The 24,024-nt window shown below is 41.5% G+C and overlaps 1 protein-coding gene across 1 annotated transcript in view; it reads left to right on the top strand.

Annotated features, from left to right (window-relative positions):
- Positions 1-24,024, top strand: part of RPGR (retinitis pigmentosa GTPase regulator) — a 62,734-nt gene that overhangs the window by 19,143 nt on the left and 19,567 nt on the right. The window contains exons 5-10 of the mRNA XM_065423271.1: positions 4,220-4,378; positions 5,519-5,668; positions 14,855-15,013; positions 20,471-20,626; positions 21,184-21,308; positions 22,472-22,654. Of these exons, the coding sequence (XP_065279343.1) occupies positions 4,220-4,378; positions 5,519-5,668; positions 14,855-15,013; positions 20,471-20,626; positions 21,184-21,308; positions 22,472-22,654 (932 nt within the window). The remainder of the gene's footprint in view (positions 1-4,219; positions 4,379-5,518; positions 5,669-14,854; positions 15,014-20,470; positions 20,627-21,183; positions 21,309-22,471; positions 22,655-24,024) is intronic.

The following is a 24,024-nucleotide window of genomic DNA, read 5'->3' on the forward strand; positions in this document are numbered from 1 at the left end:
ATGCATAACAATTCATAATAACAAAAGAAAAAGCCTCGCAAACCCCATCACCTATTACTTTTAAATGATTCAGATCCAGGGTAAAGCGATTAAAGAAAACACTTATTTTTAAAAAATTAATAAATTGGATTGAATATTTGTACAACTAATTTGAAGAATTGTGCTATTGTAACTTTACATTAACATTTATAATGAACTAAATTAAGCTTTTTAAACAAAATACCACTACTAGTGGGCTCTCATTTGAATTTTACAAAACTGCTATACACACACAAAAAAAACCCTGACAAAAATTTGAAAAGGCTTTGATCCTGCAAATCCTTAAGTGGGTATATTACTTTGCTTTAGGAATGGTCCCACTGACTTCAGTTGGACTACTCATATATTTAAAGTTAAGCACAGGCATAAACGTTGCAACATCAGGGGCTAAAACTGTATTTTTAATAACTTGTCTTAGTGGCATAAAATCGTGGTCACTTCAAGACAAAATTGCTACATTGTTAACCCTGGCACAAGTTATTTAGTCTTTCAGTACATTAACGGTGTTATTGTGAACTGTTATGTGCACAGAGATCAAAATTCTTAAAAAGTAGGAGCCTAATACTAGGTTCCTAAACCTACATGTAGGCACACATGTGTGGGATTTTCTAAAGCACCGAAGTGCCTTAGGAGCTCAAGTCATGTTGACTTCAAACAGCAAACCCCGATGGATGAGTACAGCCTGGTAAAGCATTTCAGCTGTCTTGTCTTGTGGAGGTTCAACATATTGGAAGAGGGTGTCTGGAAATATAGCCTGGGCTATCTGCTTGTCGATTCTGTGGTGTTCTTCCACTAAAAGTGTTAGTGAGGCCCTGGGCTAAACTCTTTCATCACAGATGAGCATTTTAAATATTAAACTCTTTAGTAGAAGAAATAAAATAATTTCAGATTTTATAATTAGGAAGCTAAAGAAACAAGTACAAAACATCAGCTTTGCCAATTTAAAACTAGATTGAGAAAAAAAATACAGAGCTAGCAACAAATAAATAAAAATCTGATTGAAATAATAGTACCTAGGTCTTATAGCACTTTTCATCAGTAAATGTCAAAGCACTTTAGAAGGAGGTCAGTATAAAAAAATTAAGAATGATTTAACTAAAAAGATTTTTAAATTAAGATATTATTTTTATCCACCCTGTTCAAAACCATCAAGCTATGTACATAACTAATTAGGTGATTTTAATATTGTTACCCTGGCCATGCCTCCCCATTTGCCTCCAGTTTTGTCACACTTGCTTATTATGTTTTGTCTTAAAGTAGCTTGTAAACTATTGAGGCAAAGACTGTGTCTTTCTATGTGTGCACATAGCACCTACTACAATGGGCCCCCAAGACTGGAGTGTTTTGTTGTTATCACAACGCAAATTAATAAGAAACCAGTCATACAACTTAATTCATTAACTAAATAGCATATATTTTGATAGCATATATTTTCCCAGTTATTTGTAAATGCACTGACCAGTAGTCCATGGCTGTATACCAAGTGTTATGTTAAACATCTTTGTAATGCTGCTCCTATATACAAACATAATTTTATTACATTTTAAAATCCAATAAAAATTGCTTAGGTGAAGTTCAGCTGTAAGTAGAGTCCAACATAAAGCCTGTGCACCACTTAAGCCCTTGAAATAGAGTTTATCTGGGACTTAAGGGTGGCAAAGGTCTTGAATAGCTCTCTGCATAAAGCTGAATTTTACCTGTAGTGATTCGTAGTCTTCAGAGGAACTTGCCCTCTGCAAAATTAGGGTAAAAAAATGTATCTTGTTGTAATAGTCCGGTGCGGGGGTCGCGCCCTCTTAGGGGCCGTCGGGCGCCAGGCCGCTTCACTACACGGCCAAGTCAGACCTCGTACCCGGGAGGTCTAAGGGTTCCGCCCCTTTGGCAGGGGCTAAACAAAAGGCTCCCTGCCGCTGCAAGGAGTTCCCGCCCTCAGGCAGGGCGGGACAGTGGACCCGTCCTAAGCTCCGGTTCCTTCAGCCGGAGCTGGGGACTTACACAGTTCAATAAGCCCGAAGGCTAGCTCAGAGCGGGGTGATACCCCAGGGTTCGAAGAGGGGCTCAGGTCCTTGTGGGAGGAGCTGAGCACTAACCAATAGTTCAGGGGGGGGGGCTCAGGTCCTTGCAGGAGGAGCTGAGCGCCCCAAACTTAGCAACTCCAGTCCCTCAGTCAGGGAGTGAGCAGGCAGGTAATGGCAACCCAGGCCCTAGGTCAGGGCGGGGCAGCAAACAATCAGCCCAGGCCCACTGTCAGGGCTGAGCAACAGAGTCAGTAATTCAGCCCAGGCCCTCAATCAGGGCGGGGCAGCAAACAGTCAGTCTAAACTCAGGCCCTCAATCAGGGCGGGGCAGCAAACAATCAGCCCAGGCCCACTGTCAGGGCGGGGCAGCACAACAGCAGTTCTAGGCTCAGGCCTTCAGGGAGGGCTGAGCAACAACACACGCAGTTCAGGGCTCAGGCCCTCAGGGAGGGGCTGAGCAAGCACACACGCAGTTCAGGGGGCTCAGGCCCTCAGACAGGGATGAGGAGAGACTGCCACCCGACGTGGGGGTGGCAGGGGGGAACACAGGCCCACCCACTCCACTGTGTTCCAGCCCGGGGCCCTATCCGCAGCAGTCCGTCTGCCGCGGGGTCAGTGGGGATCCTGCCCGCAACACACTGACATAGGCTCGGGGTCTGCTATCCCCGGGCTACTTCCCAACTCCTCCTCCTCCATGGGTACCTGCTCCTCGCTGGGCTCGGCAGCGGGGTCCCACACCATGGGCTCCTCGGGTTGCTGGGGGTTGTCTAGGTCGGGCCGCTCCTCCGGTCTCGGGTCCGGCTCAGGTCCGGGTGGCTCCTCGGGGTACCGTGCTCGGGGCAGGCTCGGCCAGTCCACCTCGGGGTACCTTCCTTGGGGCAGTCTCGGTCGGTCCGCCTCGGGGTACCGCGCTCGGGGCAGGCTCGGCCAGTCCACCTCGGGGTACCTTCCTTGGGGCAGTCTCGGTCGGTCCGCCTCGGGGTACCGCGCTCGGGGCAGGCTGGGCCAGTCCACCTCGGGGTACCTGCCAAGCGGGAGGTTTGAGCGGCGCTGGGTATTAGAGTGCCTGGGTCTGGGGAGGCTCGGCCCGTCTGCGTCCAGGTACCGGGCTCGGGGTAGGCTCCGTCTCGCAGGAGCTCGGGCCGGAACGTCTGTCCTCTCCGGCCGCTCGGCTCCAACTGAGTGTTGGGGCCGGGCTTTTATACTTCCTGTCCCGCCCCTTGACTTCCGGGGGGCGGGAACAGGGGGTGGTAGCTCCGCCCACTTGAGTGGCGGCTCTGGCTCTTCCCCCTCTGGGGTTGGCTCCGCCCACCTGGGTGGCTGTTCTGGCTCCTCCCTCTCAGGGGCCGTCGGGAGCCAGGCCGCTTCACTACACTTGTATTACTCAGTTGGAATATTCCTTGGGATTCCTGTGTAACACCTGAGTTACTTTCATATACTTTGTAACGTCTGAGTTTTTCAGTTTTTTTCAGAGCAGATTAGATTCTCCTGATATCCTTCCTGTGTTTTACATTTTTAATGTAGTGTGTCTTGAGGGAGAACTAAATTATAAATAATCTCTTTTTTTTAACCTTTATGTACAAGCAACAGTCCAACTGGGAAATGTAAAACTCTTTTTATGTACATATATGATAGAGAAACAAAATCTGATGTACCAGAATTGAAGAAAACAATCAGAAGTGACAAACTTCACCCTAATTTTAGCTAGTTACCAAAAGGCTCTTTTTTTTTAGTTTTCCATTCATCTATAAGTTGCCTTTGGTAACCTGGACTTTCCAGCAATTACTCAGTCTGCAGACATTTTTAAGTCAAGGCTCTTCCAAGGTGCCTTCATGTCTCTTGAGCTTTAAAAGAACTACAGAGTATGTAGAGTTCCTTCACTTTTGACATCTCTCCCCAAGCTGAGGGAAAACCCAGCCTTCTCTAGATGCATGTGTATTCTAAAATGGAAAGGAAGACTGTTAGAACTTCCCCGTCCAAAAGTGCCCAGGAAAGCTTCCTCGGGACATACAGCAGCAACTCATAATATCAGTGTTAGAATATTTTAGGACAGCTTAGCACAGCTTTTTTTGCAATACTTTTTCTGTAGGAAGAAATGGAGCTCAAACTTTCTGATTTGCTGTCACTTACTCTACATATTACATGTGCTTTTCTATGTGCAGAACGAGGACATGTATATGCTGCTGGAGGTAACAGTGAAGGGCAGTTGGGATTAGGTGACACAGAGGAAAGAAGCACGTTTCATCTAATTAGTTTTTTTACCAACCAGTACAAGATCAAACAGCTGGCAGCTGGATCTTACACATCAGCAGCACTAACCGGTGAGAGCAACAGCTAATAACAAATGCCTATACCGTGAAAAGGTAAAAAACATGTTAACAACATAGTTTATCCTTTGACAGCCCCATTGACCCTGACGGAAGCCTTACACCATGATCATTCGCTTTTCAAAAGCAGTAATTAGTAGTGGAGACTTGATAAGTCCGTGTGGTGGTAGAAAGGCTTTCAGCTATCTGATGCTAGGCCCCTTTTCTCCCTTTGCAATCTCATTCATTCCTCTTCACAAATCCTACCTTATAGCAGCCAGTAAGAGGTGTGCTAGGCTATTTTCCTTTCTACCAATGGCTAAGGCTCTCCTCGGATTTGCGAAGCAGCCCTGCGTAGTTTTAGTTCCAAATACTGCCCACCCTGCAGCTAGAGAGGTTTTATGCAGAGCTAGCTTCCCACAACTTGGAATTGCTGTACAGAGAAGGCTGGATGGTGGCTGAAGATTATTGTATCGTTCCTTTGCCTCAGCCACTCCTTGTTGCTGACATGGGTCTCTGTGCAGATGAGACTGTGTCTGAGACAAATAGAACAGCTACTCTAGTCAGCGTGAGGGAGACCGAATGAAGTTGGGGTGAGTGGGAGAGGGATAGGTGAAAGCAGGGGGAAAAGAAGAGAATCAGTGGGGTGAGTGGAAAAGCTGGGATAGAGAATCAATTTGGAGGAAGGAGAAATGGGAATCCTGTTGAGGAAGCAAGTGGAGACATGCCATCCCGAAGTTACTAATAGGATAGGAATAAGCCTAACATCCATAACATTCCCCAGAATGTGTGTACACAGACCACCAGCAACTTGGGAGTCTGACATCCTCCAGTCGTATTGCTTACTGGAGAAACATGTCTGGAAATAAATGTTAAAGGTTGCCATCTCTGGTCTTATACTACCTGGTCACTAAATATTCCATGGCACATTTCAGAAGATTGTGAGGGATGGGATGCCTTGGTATCCCTGGCCCCATGCTTTGCTATGTGTGGAGTGCCAGTTGATAGCTGTCCTCATCCTTCAGCAATGGCTATGTTTTAGCAATGTCATATAGAGTGTGTGAACTGCCTCTGGATGGAAGCCACAAGTAAATGTAAATATTATTGTTAGCCCAGCTTTGGTTTTAAATCTGACTTTCTGCCACTTTATTTTAGAGGATGGACAGCTTTTCGTGTGGGGTGACAATTCTGAAGGTCAGATTGGCCTGGCTGGTGAAGCCAGTGTGTGTGTACCTTGGCAAGTGGATGTTGGAAAGCCTGTTTCCTGGGTCTCCTGTGGATATTACCATTCTGCTTTGGTAACAAGTAAGATGATATACTGTGTAATAGAGCTAACTAAACGAATGGGCCTCAAATTGTGGTCCTTATTTTCATCTGCTTAATTGCATTAAAAATAGCATTAAAAACGACACATTAAATACTTCCCTAATGATATATGCCACGGGTACATTATATGATCACAAATACAAAGGGAAATGGTCTGTACACTTCTGAATTAGAGGTAAGTCTCGCAGGGACAATCTCTCTAAAATTTGCTCCATGCTGTGAAATGATTTGGGAAACTGATGTATTCTGTTCCATGATTCTTTATTGTAACTGAATTAATACTATAATGGGAAAACAAATTACAATGAGGGTTAGTGTGTGGACAGTGTTATGGAAAAGGGCATAATGCTGAATGAATGTCTTGTCACACTGATTTTATTTTAGTGAGACATACGACAAATGCCTTAGAATCATAGAATATCAGGGTTGGAAGGGACCTCAGGAGGTCATCTAGTCCAACCCCCTGCTCAAAGCAGGACCAATCCCCAGACAGATTTTTGCCCCAGATCCTTATATGGCCCCCTCAAGGATTGAGCTCACAACCCTGGGTTTAGCAGGCCAATGCTCAAACCACTGAGCTATCCCCTTAGGTGAATTCGATTTCTATTTTGTTCAATAATCCAGCATCTCTGAGACTATTCATATTTGCTCATGTGTACTGACCCTCTTCTCTTCTGCCTTTCCCTCCCTTCTCCAAAAAATGCAAATCTCGAATAGGCAACTATCACATTTTTCAGGAAAATGCATCTTTCCTGCTAATTCGCTGCCTTAATTGTTTAGGTTTGATGCTATAAATTTGAATTTCTGGGGCAAACTGAACATATGCTGTATAAAGTAGAAATGTCTTCAGGGAATGAGTGCTATGTATGGCTGTTTACAGCTGTACAATTAAAAAAAAAGTTAAATATTTTTAGAAAGCATGCTGAAAATAGACATCTGGAATTTTGTCAAAGCAGCATCAAAAGATTTAACAGGGAGCATAATGTATCAAAAGCAATAATCCACCCATGAAAACCCATAAGCTTGCAGAGAATTATGAAGATATGTGCAGCTCAAAGGAGGCAAAGAAGGGAGGAATCTGCAAAGATTGTTAAGATCTGTGTTTCCTTCAGGGAAATAATGACAGTTAATATACAGATAATTTTTACTGTGCAGGATTTGGGCTAGGAGGCACTCTGACATTTCTATAGCTCATTTCCCCTCTCCCCTCCCCTCCCCAAAATCACATTGCCTGATTTGATTGAATTAAAGTGAAAATGATATTAAAGGCATGGGCAACTATTTATTCTCATCATATGTGTGGACCCCAAATAATACAAAGTCTTTAATCTTATCTCAGTCCCAATAGAGTACTAAAGACTTCAATAGATCAATAATTTTGGATTACAGAGCTTTTAACAGGCATCCAGAAACTACATCTGGTGCTTTACTCAACCTGCTTGATAAATGACAGATTTCTACAGATAACATCTGTGTGGATCCCTGAGAGTATGCCATGAACAGAATGAAAGCATTCCGTGACTATAAAGTATATGTAGTAGGGTGTTTTGCCTATAGTATGCAACTTTGTATTAATGACGCTTTCTTAAAATAAATAAGTTAAATGCTTATGATTGACCAAGAAGTTTAGCAGCCATTAAATATTCTTCAGCTTCCAAGCACTACAATCTACAAGTAGATGTGTATGTCAAAAACCCCCAGCTCTTCCAGGGCATAGCGAGAAGGTAGTATACTAAATACTTGATGAACAAATGGTTTTTGATAGCTTACTATGATATGGAGCCAAAAATTGAGTTGCTAATTTGGCCACAGTAGAATTTAGTAGAACTATAATCCAAATTTTTTAGCCCTGTGACAATTTAACCCAGGAGAGAGGTTTGAGAGATACTTACACATACTTAATAGTCCTAGCTGTCAGACTTGATAGACTTTCTCAGCATGGAAGTACTAGATCAGGGGTCGGCAACGTTCGGCACGCGGCTCGCCAGGGTAAGCACCCTGGCGGGCCGGGCCAGTTTATTTACCTGCTGACGCGGCAGGTTCGGCCGATCGCGGCCCCACTGGCCGCGGTTTGCCATCCCGGGCCAATGAGGGCGGCGAGAAGCCGCGGCCAGCACATCGCTCGCCCGCGCTGCTTCTCGCCGCCCCCATTGGCCCGGGATGGCGAACCGCGGCCAGTGGGGGCCACGATCGGCCGAACCTGCCGCGTCAGCATGTAAATAAACTGGCCCGGCCCGCCAGGGTGCTTACCCTGGCGAGCCGCGTGCCGAACGTTGCCGACCCCTGTACTAGATCAAGGTGTTGGGCCCATGGAAAAATATTTAACTTTTTTTTTTTTGTAAGTGTTTTAGCAGTCAGATATCTGAAGAGGGATATAGTGTATCTGGTGTCAAAGAAGGTTCATGTTAACTTAATGGATTAAATTCTACCATGTGGGTAAGTGGGCCCTACTGAAGCCAAGAAGAGCTTTGTGCACACTTATGGGAGCAGAATATGGCCAAAAGTGTATAATAATAAATCTTTTGAGCTTTGGTCTAACCACCACCACTGATAGGTCTTCTCTATATGCAGATCAGGCAGAAAGATGGCCAGTTACTTTCTTTGTAGTCTTTGGATCATTAGCTGCTCTCCTTTTCTCCCACTCTCAATTTTTTCTCTTGTTTCACTGAGGAGAAGCAGCAAAGATGGCTTTTGGCTTTTAGTCCTATTTGGACTTTTTCTGTAGTGTGTTTGCCGGCTTTTCTTTTTCTTTCTTTCTGCCCTTTCAGCGGTAGGACTAAAATTTCATATATATTTTTGTGATGACACTGTTCAGGGTCATATCTATTGGGTTCTCTTGCCAAATCTATAACCAAGGAGGTGCTTCTGGGAATAGATGGAAGACATGGCCTACCTCTGCAATGCAGATACCCCCTCTGCACAAGAATGGGCTGAGGGGAATGGTGTGCCTGCCCACTACCCTGGTCCCCCATTCAGAAATGGATCCTCTGAGTCAAAGGAGAATTTGAATGATGTTTTGGATTAGAACTCCCCTTGTGCTTTTCCCTTGCCAGAAGCAGGTAAGATAGACTTTCAAGCCCCCACGATGGCATCCTTGCTAAGTGATTCTTTGATTGACATAGGTAGAAACCTTTGGAGAAGCCCCTCTAAAGAGTGCTTTGCAGGTTCCCAGGGGTCCCTTTCATGTGTGTTCCTTATTTTCATGGAACTGTTTTCAGCCAAGCTCGGAAGCCCTCACTTCACCAAGCTCCTTCATAGACCTCTGCTGTGTGAGAGGTGCTATTATTTGATCCAGAGGTACAGCCTTCAGAATCACTTAGGAAAGGAATGTTCAAGTCATGTCACATATCCCGTAAAGTTGTGCCAATAGTCGAAGTAGAAGTGGAGACTGTGCTGTCTCTTCTCGAATGATTCCAAAAAGGAAAAGAGTATTCTTAACTGCAAATGATACAGGAGATAAATTCCTGAAGGGAGTCCCCAGGTACATCCCTGGCTAGGTCCATGAGCACTATGTTGGCTACAGAAATGTAGGAAGCCTGACTGTTATTGCTCTCTCTCCCTGTCCCTGCCCCATGAATGTCTCTGTAGCAGCATGCACCAAATCTTTCTCTGTTCCATTAGGGCCACTAACTTCCCAAAAGCTTGTTGGGGGGAAGTGTCAAGAAATGTCATCATTCCCCCCCCCCCCCCCAGTTATTATCCAAATGTTGGAAGTTGAGAAGTTTTGACCAGCTCTGTTTGGACAAAAATATAGAAGAATCATTAGTATGTAGACTGCCTCCTCTACTTCCAGACCATGCATGGAATGGCTCTCCGCATAAGAATATTCCCTGTGTAGAAGCTCAGCTTCCTAAAGAATTCTGAAACTTCACTAATAATTTTCTGGTTGCTCTTGGGCACTTAGGGTTTGCTTATGCTCACAGCAAATGTTGTTGGTTCCTCTGTTAACCTCTCTAGCCACATCAGTGGTCAGTAAGAGCCTTAGCATGTACCCCAAGGTCCATCCTTTCCAAATACACTTTCAGATATTGAGTTCCTTTCCTTCTAGCTATTTCAGCTGATTTGGGCTGCAATAAATGCTTCAGCTCCTCTGGATCACCATGTGTGGAATCCTGGGGCTTCTGGATCTGTAAACACAATTCCTATGTTGTCTTCCCTGGCCTACCTTCCTGGTGCCTATTCTCTATTGGCTTATGTGGGTTGGCATGAAGATCCCGCTCCTAACCCCTCTCAGTGGGGGGGGGTTCCCTTTTCATTTCTAAGATAGGCCCCTCTGGCCCAGGGTGTAGTAGGACAGAGGGCCCTTCACATTAGGGAGAATTTTACCTTTTTTGAGACATTTGGGAGAATTTTATCTAACTGAGAGATTTGATACTAGAAAAGCCGAGTAAATAATCATATTAGATGGAAGCATTATGGATTGGACTTGCCAAATATCTAAACTTAATATATTTGTAAAACTGTACTCAAATCACCTGACTTTGGAGCTTTGTAGGACTTCTTATGTTTATTTGAAAGTTATGCTTCAACATTTCCTAAACTGCTTTTGCCCAAGAGGGTCTTCTTAATGTATTCACAAATTTACTGTAGTAATTGGGGCTATCTTTCTTAGCTGGATTATGAAGTTTAGAAAAGAAATTGAATAAGCCTGGTTAGTTTGGGAAGTTAATGGAAGATTGACCACTTGAATCTATAACCCCATTAATTAGGATTGTGAGCAGGTTAATAGATATGGTGCACTGGTGTTTTTCCAGATTTATGAAAAATGGATGCTGAATTTTAAAAAGAATGCTTTAAATTTTAAATTTTTAAAAAAGAATGCTTTAGCTTCTTTTGAGAGAGAGCTGCACATGAGATTCTAACAGCCAGTAGCTCACTGACTTGATTCTAGAAATAAATGAGATACACTTAAATATATATGCATAAAAATAATGACTCTTGTTTTTCAACATTTGCAGCCATTGGTTTACTCTTTTCTTTCTCTTCTTTCACCCCAAAACACTCGGGCCCCTCTGAGAATCCTTAACAGAATCCCAAAGTAAGAGCCTGGTGCTGCAGCCTCTTTTGTATCAGTCTGACCCAAGTTGCAAAAAGTGTTAGATTATCTAATGGATTTACAGAAACTTTAGGAATGGTTACAGTTTTCACATTATCTTTGTTATGGAGGCACTAGTTGTGATTCCATAGTTAAGGTAGTGATCCATTTTGCACTTAACGCAGGGATTCAACTCTGTTTTACAGGTGTTCTCCTCAAACTTACAACACTTACTTTTTGAGTACAGAATTAATTTTCTGAGGATATACAAATAAATCCATTAGCTTTTTGCATTCAGATGAATTAAACTGGGTTCTTTATGAAATTTAGCATCTGGGGCCTGTCTTTTTTGTCCCAAAGGATCTTAGCAACAGAGTAACACACACTTCAAACTTTTCATATAGTTAAAATTAATTGATATCTTGTGCATAGGCTGTATTTGAAGAAATTAGATTGTAATTAATGTATTAATGATAGGCTACAGACAGTCTCAAGTCAACAGCCCAGGTAACTCTTAAGTGGAGCTGTTGTGACGTCAATGGTAACTCAACTAGTTGCCACCCTTCCTCTACAGCTGAATTAAATTCAGCATTTCTACTGATGGTAATTACTCAGTGGTATGAAGGAGACTGAGAGAGCTGTATAAAATTGGCAGATTTAGTCCAGTGATCATTGCTCTTTAAAGGTTCTGTAGCTGCCAGCTGGCTTATGTGTCAGTTGGTTGACCTGATAGCACTGCTGCCTTGTCTCCACCGCACATTGAGGAAGCACTGCTGAGGAAGTGGGAGGCAGGAGTGTAGGAGAAGCCATTAAAGCAGAGTGTCATTGGGAATTGATCTAGCACCGATTTTGTTAACACAGCCTTCTAAATGCCTAAATCAGTTGCACATTAAGGGCCAGATTCACCAGAACACTTCAGCTGCTTTGTGGTGCTCTGGGGAGACAAACTTAACGGGCCAGTGCACTCTGGCTACTTTGCTGTACCAATGAATGTGTCCTTATGTTAAAACTTAAATGATTTAAGGTTAATACTACATATGTTCAGATCATTAGAAATATTGCATATTAGCATTGTTTGGGGATTTCTTTTTTAGTACTCATGTGTGGACACTCTTTAGGGAAATTCCCAGAAAAAAAACTGCTTTAAAATGGAACGAAGATTGAGAAGAAGTATCAGTAATTTAGGGGTAAACAATGTTTCAGTATGTTGTAATTATCCCCCAAATCAGCAATATAAACCAGGAATTTCAGTGTTCACTGTATTTTTTTTTAAAGTGTACCCTTCTGTTAAAGTAAGAAATTCCCAGTTAAGGCATGCAAACAACCTTATATTTGCCCTGTACCAGCACTATAAAGGAGGAAAAAAGTGAAGAAAAAAATCTGTCTTGAAAAATCATTTGTGTATCCTGTGCAAGATCCAGGCAGATTTGCAGTTGGAGGAGTGCATGGACTGTTCCCTAATTACTTCCTCCAAGGAGGTGGTGGCAGGAAGAAATGCTGCATATTGTATGAGTTTCTGGTGGCATTCTGCTTCTCTGACTAATCTAGTCCTTCTCCTGGGATAGGAGGCTCTGTGCTACCCTTTGCCACCCACTAACTGCTGTTGACACAATCTAGCCCCAAATAACTAAGAAACCAAAATTCCACAAAATTAAACATTGGCTCAGCAGAAAAACACAATGGGCCAAATTCAGCCCTGGGCAATTCAGATGATTTAAATAGAATTACCTCAGCAATTAATTTGAGCCACAGCTCTATACACTCAGTGAGTGTTTTACCGGAGTAAAAGCTGAATAAGGATTTGATAAAGGGAAGAGGGAAATGGAATGCATGCAACACAAATGGTGCATTTCGTTTGAACTCTGAATGGCTACTTTTTCATTTTTCAAAATAAAAAAACATTTTAATTCCTTGCTTTTGCCTATTCTGCCCATTTAGGTTTCATTGACTTCAGTAGGCTTTGGAACTGGTTTTATTTATTGATTTTATTAACCTTGCTTTTTAATGATTTTATTCATACCCATTTGCTTTGGACAAGTGTGTATGTAGGCTTAACTACCTGTTTCTATTTTGAGTTTGAGTATGTGATTATTTTTAATTCCTTCTTATTTTCAATTTTTGTCCTCTAGACTTATTTGGTTTTGGCATGGTTGTTGCCCTTAGGACCTCAAAATCCAAATGACAGAGATGGGGAAAGGGATAAACATGAGGGAAGGATTCTAATGTAAAATTGCTTGGGCCATACAAAGAAATATAGTGTTATATACTGTGCAGTTACTTATGGGCTCATGTTTTGGAGTCTGATTTGTGTGTATCAAGAGCATTTAAAATGTAGTTTTATGAAAGTGTGTTTGAATTCATAGCATTTGGATATGATCCTTTAAACATTTGCTGTGTGTATTAATACTTCCTCTTAATTCTATAAATGTGGTTTGTTAATGCTTAAGTTTATTGGGCTATAATTATGGAAAATTAGTATATCTCAGAAATGTTCTCTAGATTGATATCTATAATTATGCTTCAATAATGGGACAGTTGCCCAGTGTTTTAAATAATGGCTACAGCCACATAATTAACGCGTTTCCCTGAGCACCCAGCCCTTAGTCTAAACATTTTTGTCTTGGATTTGTTTCATATGAGAGATTTATTTATCCTTTTGCTTTGGTAAATCCAGCTGTGATTAAAAAACAAAATCAAACTGTTTCTTAGAGGATATATGGAGATGTAAATAATTTTTATGGTGATTCTTTCTGCTTCATTGGAAAGTTTCCTTTTGACTTAAATAGGTTTTGGGTCAAACCCCTAGTCAGTAAACACCTTTTTGTAATACTTAGCTGTTATATAGCATTTTTATCCATAGAAATGCTTTAAAAAGGGGAAAGTAAGTTTCATTGTCCCCACTTTATGGTTGCAGAAACAGCCACAGAGTGCTGGATAACCCAGCTGGTCAGTGCAGAGCTGGGAATAGAACCCAGGCCTCTTGATTCCTGTTATTTACGACTGGCTTAATGCCTATTGCTTTTACAGTTTGCCAGAGCACCATCATGGAGTAACTCTAATTGTGGCTTAAAAAAAAAAAAATGACTGCATTCGGATGCTTCGGGTATAGAGGGAGTCTCAATGTGGACATCAGTTCTAAGGAGCAACTCAAGTACTATGGGAAATGTTTCTACCGACCTCTTTCAGGCTTGGTGGAGACCCATAGCTATGTCCTTGGAGCTTCACCCAGAAACCAAAGATCTCTCCCACTTGACCTAGCTCTTACCTAGGATAGCAGAATGCTAACACAGCTTTTGGAACAGAAAATCAGATTGGAATTTAAAGACTGGCACAGCATTAGACAGTAAATTTGACATTTTTAACTCTTCTATCAATATAGTAGAAGGGTAAACAGATGGCCAGATTAGATAACTCAGACTGACGTAAAAAACAGGGTGGAAACTGAAAAGTGTTAAAACAAAGGAAACTCTTTTATAAAAGAATGGATTGCTGTATTTAGGATTGAACAGATTGCGAACCCGGTGCCCGTAAAACTAAGTCTAGGTGTCTGGGAAGGATTTTCTTTTATTTAACTGCTGGGCTGACCAGAAAGCTGTTATGTAATACTGAGGTGGAGAAATCTCTTCTGATGGAGATAATGCCATAGTGAACCTTGGAGCACTATATAGATATAGTGCTATCTATTTCTAGTCTTCAGAACAGTGGTTCTTTTCTTGTTATGTAGCTCATTAACAAACCTTTTTACAATATTTGCACTGCTTTCCTATTCTGTCCCCTCACTCTCCATCGGAGGAGAGCATGGACTTTCAAACAAAACATGTATCCCATTAGTAGGGCCAGTCTTTACTAAGACCCCTGCAAGCAACTCCAATTGACTTGTATAGTGACTAGAATGGGAGTTGTGATGCATTGACACCTCTCAGAATCAAGTATTGTTTTGGTTTTCTTCTTGACAGACTTCTCACATAGGGAAATGTTACAACTCTCATTTTGTTTGATTGATAATTTAAAACAAAAGTCCAAAAAACAACGGGTACTTTACAAATCATGAAAGCATGAGAAAATAACTTGGCCCAGCTCTGCCTTTTAGTGAAGTACTATGAATCCTGCTCTGTTTTGTATTTCCACAGGAGATGGTGAGCTCTACACTTTTGGAGAGCCTGAGAATGGGAAGCTAGGTTTGTTGCCTGAACAACTGAAAAACAATAGGGTTCCACAGCCTGTTCCTGGAATTTTGGAAAGGGTTAATAAGGTAGCTTGTGGTGGAGGACATACAGTGGCACTTACAGGTATGAACATGAGTTGGCTTTTCTCTGATCCTGTAATTAAAATAATCACTTTGCTTGATAGAGCAAACAATCTTATGAAATGTCAGACAATGCCTAGAGAAACTTTTCTTCTATCTTATTACACTGAAAATGAAATCTGTGTTTTTTTCCGTGAGTTCTACAAGAAAGCCTCCCCTTGTAAAATTTTAAATGACCTTGAATATGTGTTAATTAGTCACTTTTCTGACTATAACCACTCTTTAATGGCTATAAAGAAAAATGTATGATCTATTGGGAAAAATACAGGACTGGGATCCATGAACTGATTATTTCTAGTCTACTCCTGCAGGAATTCTGCACATCTGCAGATATTCAGAATTCATGTATCCTGCAGAATTTTTTTTCCTGCAGAAAATACATTTCTGCCAATGTGCTGCAGTTCCAACTTTCACCCACCAGAGGCCACTGTGGTGCCACAACAGCTAGCAGCATAAACACAGCTGGCTGTTGTGGCACCACAGGGGCCTCTGGTGGGAAAAAAAAGATGGAACTGCAGCACTTCTTTGGCAGAAAAAAAATTCTGCAGGATACATGAATTCTGGGAAAGAATTGTCTGTAGTAACTCAGAGCTCTCCCCATCCAGTGTCCCATCACCAGCCACTGGAGATATTTGCTTCTAGCAGTTGCAGATCGGCTACATGCCCTTGTAGGCTGTCTCATCATACCATCCCCTCCATAAATTTATCAAGCTCAGTCTTGAAGCCAGTTAGGTTTTTTGCTCTCACTGCTTCCCTTGGAAGGCTGTTTCAGAACTTCACTTCTCTGATGGTTAGAAACCTTTGCCTAATTTCGAGCCTAAACTTGTTGATAGCCAGTTTATATCCATTTGTTCTTGTGTCCATATTGATGCTTGACTTAAATAACTCTTCTCCCTCCCTCTTATTTATCCCTCTGATGTATTTATAAAGAGCAAGCATATCTCCCCTCAGCCTTCTTTTGGTTAGGCTAAACAAGCCAAGCAATTTGAGTCTCCTCTCATAAGGTAGGTTTTCCATTCCTCAAATCATCCTAGTAGCCTTTCTCTGCACCTGTTCCAGTCTGAATTCATCTTTCCTAAATGATCTGGGAAACCAGAATTGCACACAATATTCCAGATGAGGTCTCATCAGTGCCTTGTACAATGGTACTAACACTTCCCCATCTCTACTGGAAATACGTCGCCTGATGCATCCTAGGACTGTGTTAGCCTTTTTCACGGCCGCATCACATTGACGGCTCATAGTCATCCTGTGATCAACCAATACACCCAGGTCTTTCTCCTCTGTCGCTTCCAATTGATACGCTCCCAGCTTATAACAAAAATTCTTGTTGCTTAGTCTCCAAAGGCAGGATGTTGCACTTTGTACTATTAAATTTCATCCCATTTGTATTAGTTCAGTTTACAAGGTCATCCCGATCTTCTTGTATAACTCATCTGTCTCTAAGGATTGTTATAAAAAAGCTTTAAGAACATGAAGCAAGAATAACAGGCACAGCAGCTGTGAAGCTGTGTGTGAGCAGATACTATTGGTGCACTGTTTGGCATGAAGGGACAGATCCTGAGTATACTCTGTTCCCTCACCCCACTGGCAGGCTGAATAAGGCCCAGATCACTCCTAATACTCCATGAATGCAGATAACTGCATTCTATTACCTATTTCTGAGGGCTCCCTCCTCAGGCTCCGGATGAGGAGAGCAGAAGTGACCAAACTCCTTAGTCTCTACTCTTTTATTGTCAACTGTGCTGCTGTTCTTTTTAGAAGTTGAGCAAACAGAACAGATTTTATCGAAGTTCTTAATGGTGTTGCTACAGCTTATAGATGATACCCAATCAAGCAAACAAAACATTGTATGAAGCCAGACTATACTATGGTGCAAGAAGCAAGCAAGGAAAAAAGGAATTGGGCAATATAATTGAATTAACTGAAGTTCAGCTGCCCAAAATGATCTGGGAAAAATTAGTTTTCCTGAGGAGAGGAGAAAATTAAGGCAATATGCAGAGCTCATTTTCAAAGGTCTCCTGAAATTCAAAGATGAGGAGGCAAATGCGAATTATAGGCTAATATGGATAGGGAAGGGATATTTGTAATATTTGAGCTCTCTCATTATGTAAAAATACTCTTGGAATTGTGCCTTCATGCTTCACACCAAACCTGAATCCTTCTAGAAATCTCTAGCCATCGGGGAATGCATGGATCTCATCTTGAGCCACGGAGCACTCCTATAAGGAATCATATTCCCCCTACACCCTTATTTCCTCTCTTCACCGTCACAGCAAATCAAAAATGTGAAAGCTATCTGGACTCTTTGGCTACAACTGCTTCATCTGTAATCGCAGCTACCACTTTGAGGTGAGATTTGGAGGAAGTGTTCTGCTGTATGTATCTATTGACATGTATACAAAGGTGGAGATATGAATAAGGTGATAGAGAAGAAGAAAGATTGAAGTCCTTTGTCATTTGCCAAACTACCCCCCTTTTTTAAGAAAAAATATTTCATATATCACAAATCCTCTCAACTTGCTCCAAAGCCAGAGTGACAAGAAGAAATCTCAAACCTTATTTTGGCTTGAAAAAAATCTAAAACCCTATTGTCAGAAGCACAGTTATGCTGCTTGTACCTTTGGGCCTATGCTTAAGTCCTAACCAGGGCCAGCTCCAGCATTTCTGCCGCCCCAAGCAAAAAAAAAAAAAAAAAAAGCCGCGATCGCGATTGGGATCAGCGGCGGCAATTGGAAAAAAGAAAAGCCGCGATCGGCAGCGGCAGTTCAGCGGCAGGTCCTTCGCTCCTAGAGGGAGTGAGGGACCTGCCGCCCCCGAATTGCCGCAGGTGCCGCCCCTCTCCCTTGGCCACCCCGTTAAGCTGGTGCCTGGAGCCGGCCCTGGTCCTAACTCAAACTATCTTGAACTTATCCCATTTTACTAAGTTTTGGAGGGGACCATCTGTATTCTGTTGTGGTGGCATGGAATGGAATCATGTCCAACAGTAAGTGCTCAATATAGTTTGGAACAGTTTTGCTATGCCTTTGCACTCTAGCCACCAAAACTTCGTCCCTTTATCATCCCTTTACAGGGAGCCCTTTCATGAGAAACTGCTGAGAGGGATGTAGTCATAACCCTCTCTATCTCGAGTAGAGTAACAGAAGTGGTTCCTTAGCAGTATCAGAGACAGAGATGCTGTTTCCAATACTTCCTGAGCCCTAATGGTTTTTGTTTGTTTGGGTTTTTTGGGACGTATCTTCTATTATAGGCTCAAGCACTCTGAAAATTCAGAATAGTGGCCTTGGCCTCAATAATTGCATTACAAATCTAAGGGATGATTTGCCTGACCCTCTTGTTTCTATGTATTCCATAAAGACTGCTCACAGGAAATACCTTCTTTTCTGTGTTGGAGAGGATCATTACCTGTATTTGATTTTTCTTTTGCATCCTTGGTCTTTAGCAAATGCCTTGCTGTGGTGGCAACTCACTTGAGAAAGCAGTGCATTCTTTTTTTCTCATTCCATGGCAACTGACTACTGAAAGCACAGATGTTCATAGAGGCTTAAATTGCCTTAGACAAGAGTATGTTCCATACCTTGGTTTAGACTTAGCAAACAATATGATAAACATCCAACTTCACTTAAACTCATTATGTTCATCAGAGCAAGGATGACAAAGGTCTATTTGTCTCCAGAGAAATTTCAAGACATATTTGAATGTTCCTAAGGCTATTAGAATTTATGGCATCATGCATCCTGGGAAATCCATTTGCCAAATTGAGGGCGAGACTTCAGTTCTGGCTAAAGAAAGTATCTGCTTCAAGAACAATCTGTATTCGTAGCTGGGAAGTCTAGGTATCTATCAGTTATTCTTCCATTAATTGGAATTAAGGGATCTTTCTGATTTCTTATTTTACTTTACTTGTTAGCAATCCCTTTCTGGATATTTTTCCTAGCACTGAATCTTCCAGCAGAGGGAGCTTTAATATTAAATTTAGTAGGAAGATAATTTTACAAAATATTCTGCATACTTAAAAAAAAGTCTCACTCTTTATATTTCATGGTCTTTTGATTTTGCAGAAGTGACCCTTAAAACTGTTTTAAAAGAGCGATGAGGGGAAAAGATACCCTGTAAGCAGAAATACTTTTTTTTTTTTTTTTTTGCAGCTTTGTGTTACTGTATTCTTTGTTGACCTGAAGTTGCAATTAAAGTCAATGAATATGTTGGGCTAGTAATGCTGGGTCTGCTCCACTTCTATTTTCTTCCCATCCCTCTTCTTCTCCCACAAGAGAGACAAGATAAAGGTGGGAGAGTGGTTGGGAGATAGCGCTGGAGTAAATGTAATATGTGATTTGTGTTTAAATGTGCTACCAGTTTATTGCTCCTCAGAGAATGCAGCAAAAAAGCGTTCAGTTACTGTACGTAGATGGCTGTTGTGACGGCCTGGCATCCTCCCCAGGGGTGGGAGGAGCTTGTGCTTCTCCTGCTTCTGGTGCTATGGCGTGGCGTCTACCTCCATGGGTAGGAGACATTCCTGCCCTGGTGCTGCAGTCTGGCTTTTACCCCACAAGTGGGAGGAGCACCTACTCGCCCTGCTGGTGTACAGTGTGACTTCTACTTAAGTTTGATTTCCTGTGGGAGTACAATGTACATTCAGACATATTCACTTCCATTCAGAAGTCTTGAGTTCTCTCTTTCTTTTGGTAGCGAGATGTGTGGCTCCTTTACTTCCACTTAAAAAAATCATCAGATATTTTCAACATATGCAAACATAAAACTGTTTTTAAATGCTTTTATTTAGCTGCTGAATGTAACCTTGCCATCTGAATGACCTTGATTCTTGAACAGACAGAAACGTTCTAAAAGCAAATGTTCCTGACACCTGCTGGTGGTTGTATGGATAATGAATATGAAGAGGAAAATTAAGCCTGGAGTTTCCAGATACATTGCAATCACAACATTGTCAGTGTTTTTAATATTTCAGCAATACCAGACCTGCAAAGATTTGGATCATCATACATAATAGATTTTTATATGTGTCAGGAAGTTCAAGAGTAGGCTATTGAAGAGGAAAATATACATAATGAATTTTTTTAATAATTGTGGGCTTGTGTTGATCTCAGCTGTAATATATAACATTGTATAATTTTCATTGGCTTATTTTCACATGTGCATTTAGTCAATAGCTTATTTTGCAAATACGCCATGAAACAAAATATGTAGCAGCTCGTACCAGTTTATTTTCTATATGTTTAGTTAAATCTTTCGGAGGAAGGGTGGTTTTTCATTTCATGTTTCTTTTGATTTTTCTCTTTCATTGTGATTACACTTCATGAATTGATAAAACATAAAACTTTTTTTCATAAGGTTGGAGTGTGATTTGATTTCTGTTTTACTAGTAGTGGGAAGATTATAATTATAATTAACTGTTTGTTTACTTTCCATGTACAATTTTCAGAAACAGATGTATATACCTTTGGCCTTGGACAATATGGGCAACTTGGACATGGTACATTTATTTTTGAAACCTCGGTACCAAAGGCAGTGGAACATCTGAAGAGGCATAAAATATGTAACATTGCATGTGGGGAAAATCATACAGCTGTAATAGCAGGTATGTATGCTGAAACTTCTGAAATGTACTTAAAATGATAATGTATTATCATTTATTATATGGATTTTTTTTATTATAAAATGAGCACAGTGAGGAACAAACATGCAGATTTAATTTAAGGTTAAGTGACTGCCCAAGGCCATCCAGCGGTCAGTGGAAGAGCCAGATTGGAGTTTAGGAATTCTGTTTTTGACTTTCCGTACATAGTTATTCCTGTAGACCACACCACCTCTTAAGAAAGCTGTAGCCTCACAAACTCCTGCCTGACACTCTTGCATGAGTCTCAGTTTTGCTATACAGTTGTATTGTATTTTTTCTTAGTGTTTTATTTTTTGGTTACCTAGACTAACAATCCCAGTCAATACTTTTGTCTGAAAATGTATTTATCTTCTGGACCATATTCAGTAGTTTAAAAATCATACAAATCTTTGTTCGTATTTGATTTTTGAAAATGAAATATACCTTGCTTTCAACATATATTTAATTCTACTCTTATGTTATAACAATTTTGTCATGTGCTTTTAATGCACCTTCTACGTATTTCTTTTTCCATGTAGACAATGGCCTTATGTTTACTTTTGGAGATGGACGACATGGCAAGTTAGGACTTGGAGAAGAGAATTTTACTAATCAATTCATACCCACCTTATGTTCTAATTTCTTGACGTTTGCAGTCTATTTGGTAAGGCTTTGCTTTGTTCTCTTTCCTAAACTTTGAAATGCATATACTTTATAAACATACCTTATTAAGGGAAATCTGACAGTTTAAAATCATATTTATAGTATTTCCTTATAGTATGAATACTGTAGATTAATACTGAAAGAATGTTAAAATGTTTTGTTTTATTTACCGCTTCCCATTCTGCTGCTTCACTTCTCGCTCTGTGATCAGTTTGGACCATAAAAATAGACTAGTCCGTTTTTCTTTCAGATTGTTGTGCACTTCCACAACACGGCAATGTTTAGGTTGCAAACACTTCAAAGGAATCTATACATTTCAAACAAAAAACTTTTTAACATTTTGGTAGTTTTAGTTTTAGGAATAGCCTTCCATCCCAATGTGTGGACCTAAACCACCTGGTGTATATCACTTTAATATCCAAGATGATTTATAATGTATTGTTATTTACAAAAGTTTAATAAAATGAAAATGTATTCGTTTTTTAATCCAAACATGATGAGAAAAGAGAGGCAATATTGTTCTTTTAGGTTATTGTTTTAGTCTTCCTGCTGGTACTGAAGAAAATTGCTGTAATGCTAGCTCCAAACATTCAGAAACTGAGTCAGGCCCCAAAAGATCAATTAAACAAAACAAAAAAACCCATTTTGGATTCTTTTTATTTGCTTCTGTTTTTTGGGCCATCAACATGCCACTTGGGTCATGTTTTCAAGCTTTTCTCTACAACTATGAGGGATAGAAACTTTTTTTTTAAAAGAAAGCTGAGATTCTTATGTAATAACTTGTCTTCCATACTGGCTAGGGCTCTAGATAAAACATCAGATATTATGAGACTTGTGGTAGTTTGCAAGAGATGGTAACATTGTGTATATGTAATATTGGCTAACATCAAAATGATTTACTAAACTCCTTTTGAAAATTGATGCAGAATTTGTTGCTTGCTTCTGGAGAGTTGGCTAGTTTTATTCTGTTTTACAATATATTGTACTTAAAAAGTTTCGATCCATTATATTTTTTAAACATCAGTGATTACAGTTTGTACTCTAACATACTGAAGTCTGTAACTAAGTGTGGAGCAAAACATTTGGAGCTTCTAACATGTTTCTTAGTCCTTGGTCCAGAAGATGAATGCAGGTCAATGAGATCCTTTTGTGTTTACACTGTAGGTTGCTTGTGGTGGCTGTCACATGCTAGTTTTTGCCACTCCAAGGCCTAAAGGGTCTGAAGAAATACATGAAGATTTACGTGAAAACTGTTTGGCTGCTACTATCTCTAAACTGGGTGGTGATTCATTAGTAACTAACACCTTGCAGAGAACGTTATCGGCTCGAATGCGACGGAGAGAGAGGGTAAATTCAGAGCTAACTATTTCTGACATTTATTAAGTTTCCATGATTTTTTACAGAAAAAGAGACTTTTTTAAAAAATTTAAATTTATAGCTTACACTCACCAGATATATATCCCTCTTTGAAATAAATGTTTGTATTTCAAGGTTCTTCTTTGAGTAATGTTCCTGTGAGTGCTCCACTTCAGGTGTGCCTGCACCCTGCACCTTTAATTGGAGATTTTGGTAACAGTGCCTATTCAGGTGCCCCACACATCCTTGTGCCTTGCAGCAAGGCTATATGGGGCTGTGCAGACAAACTGCCCTCAGTTCCTTCTCAACTGCCTTCAGCCTGAGACAGTGTCTACTGTGTGCCTGTTCTCTTTATTATTCAGCAGTTAGTTAGTTAGGGTATGTCTACACTACGGGATTACTCCGAATTTACAGAATTTGATTTTTGGCAACCGATTGTATAAAGTTGAGTGCATGCGGCCACACTAAGCACATTAATTCGGCGGTGTGCATCCATGTGCCAAGGCTAGCGTCGACTTCTGGAGTGTTGCACTGTGCGAAGCTATCCCATAGTTCCCGCAGTCTCCCCCGCCCATTGGAATTCTGGGTTGAGATCCCAATGCCTGATGGGGCCAAAAATTTGCCGCGGGTGGTTATGGGTAAATGTCGTCAGTCAATCCTTCCTCCGTGAAAGCAACGGCAGACAATCATTTCGCGCCCTTTTCCCTGGATTGCCCGGACAGACGCCATAGCACGGCAACCATGGAGCCCGTTCAGCCTTTTTTCACTGTCACCGTATGTCTACTGGATGCTGCTGACAGACGCGGTACTGCAGCGCTACACAGCAGCAACCCCTTGCCTTTGCAAGTTGGCAGAGACGGTTACCAGCCATACTGTACCGTCTGCTGCTGTCATGGGTGCTCCTGGCCGGCCTCGGTGAGGTCGGTCGGGGGCGCCTGGACAAAAATGGGAATGACTCCCCAGGTCATTCTCTTCTTTAAGTTTTGTCTAATGGAGAGTCAGTCCTGCCTAGAATATCAGGCAAGCCTACTAAAGGACCAGAGAGGCAAACGGCCGCTCCGGGTCAGAGCCCCAGACATCCCGCAGAAATGATGAGCTGCATGCCATTATAGGGGGTGCCCCTACAACAACCCCATCCGTTGCTTCCCTCCTCCCCCACCCCTCCCGGGCTACCTTGGCAGTTATCCCCCCTTTTGTGTGATGAAGTAATAAAGAATGCATGAATTTGAAACAACACATACTTTATTGCCTCTGCAAGCAGAGAGCAAAGGTGGGGGAGGGAACGGGAGGGCGGTTGGCTTACAGCGAAGTCGAGTGAACCACCATTCTGCACTTGCTCAGCCTACAGCTGAAAATGGGAA

The sequence above is a fragment of the Emys orbicularis genome, chromosome 1, assembly GCF_028017835.1.
Source record: "Emys orbicularis isolate rEmyOrb1 chromosome 1, rEmyOrb1.hap1, whole genome shotgun sequence".
NCBI classification, from domain to species: Eukaryota; Metazoa; Chordata; order Testudines; family Emydidae; genus Emys; species Emys orbicularis.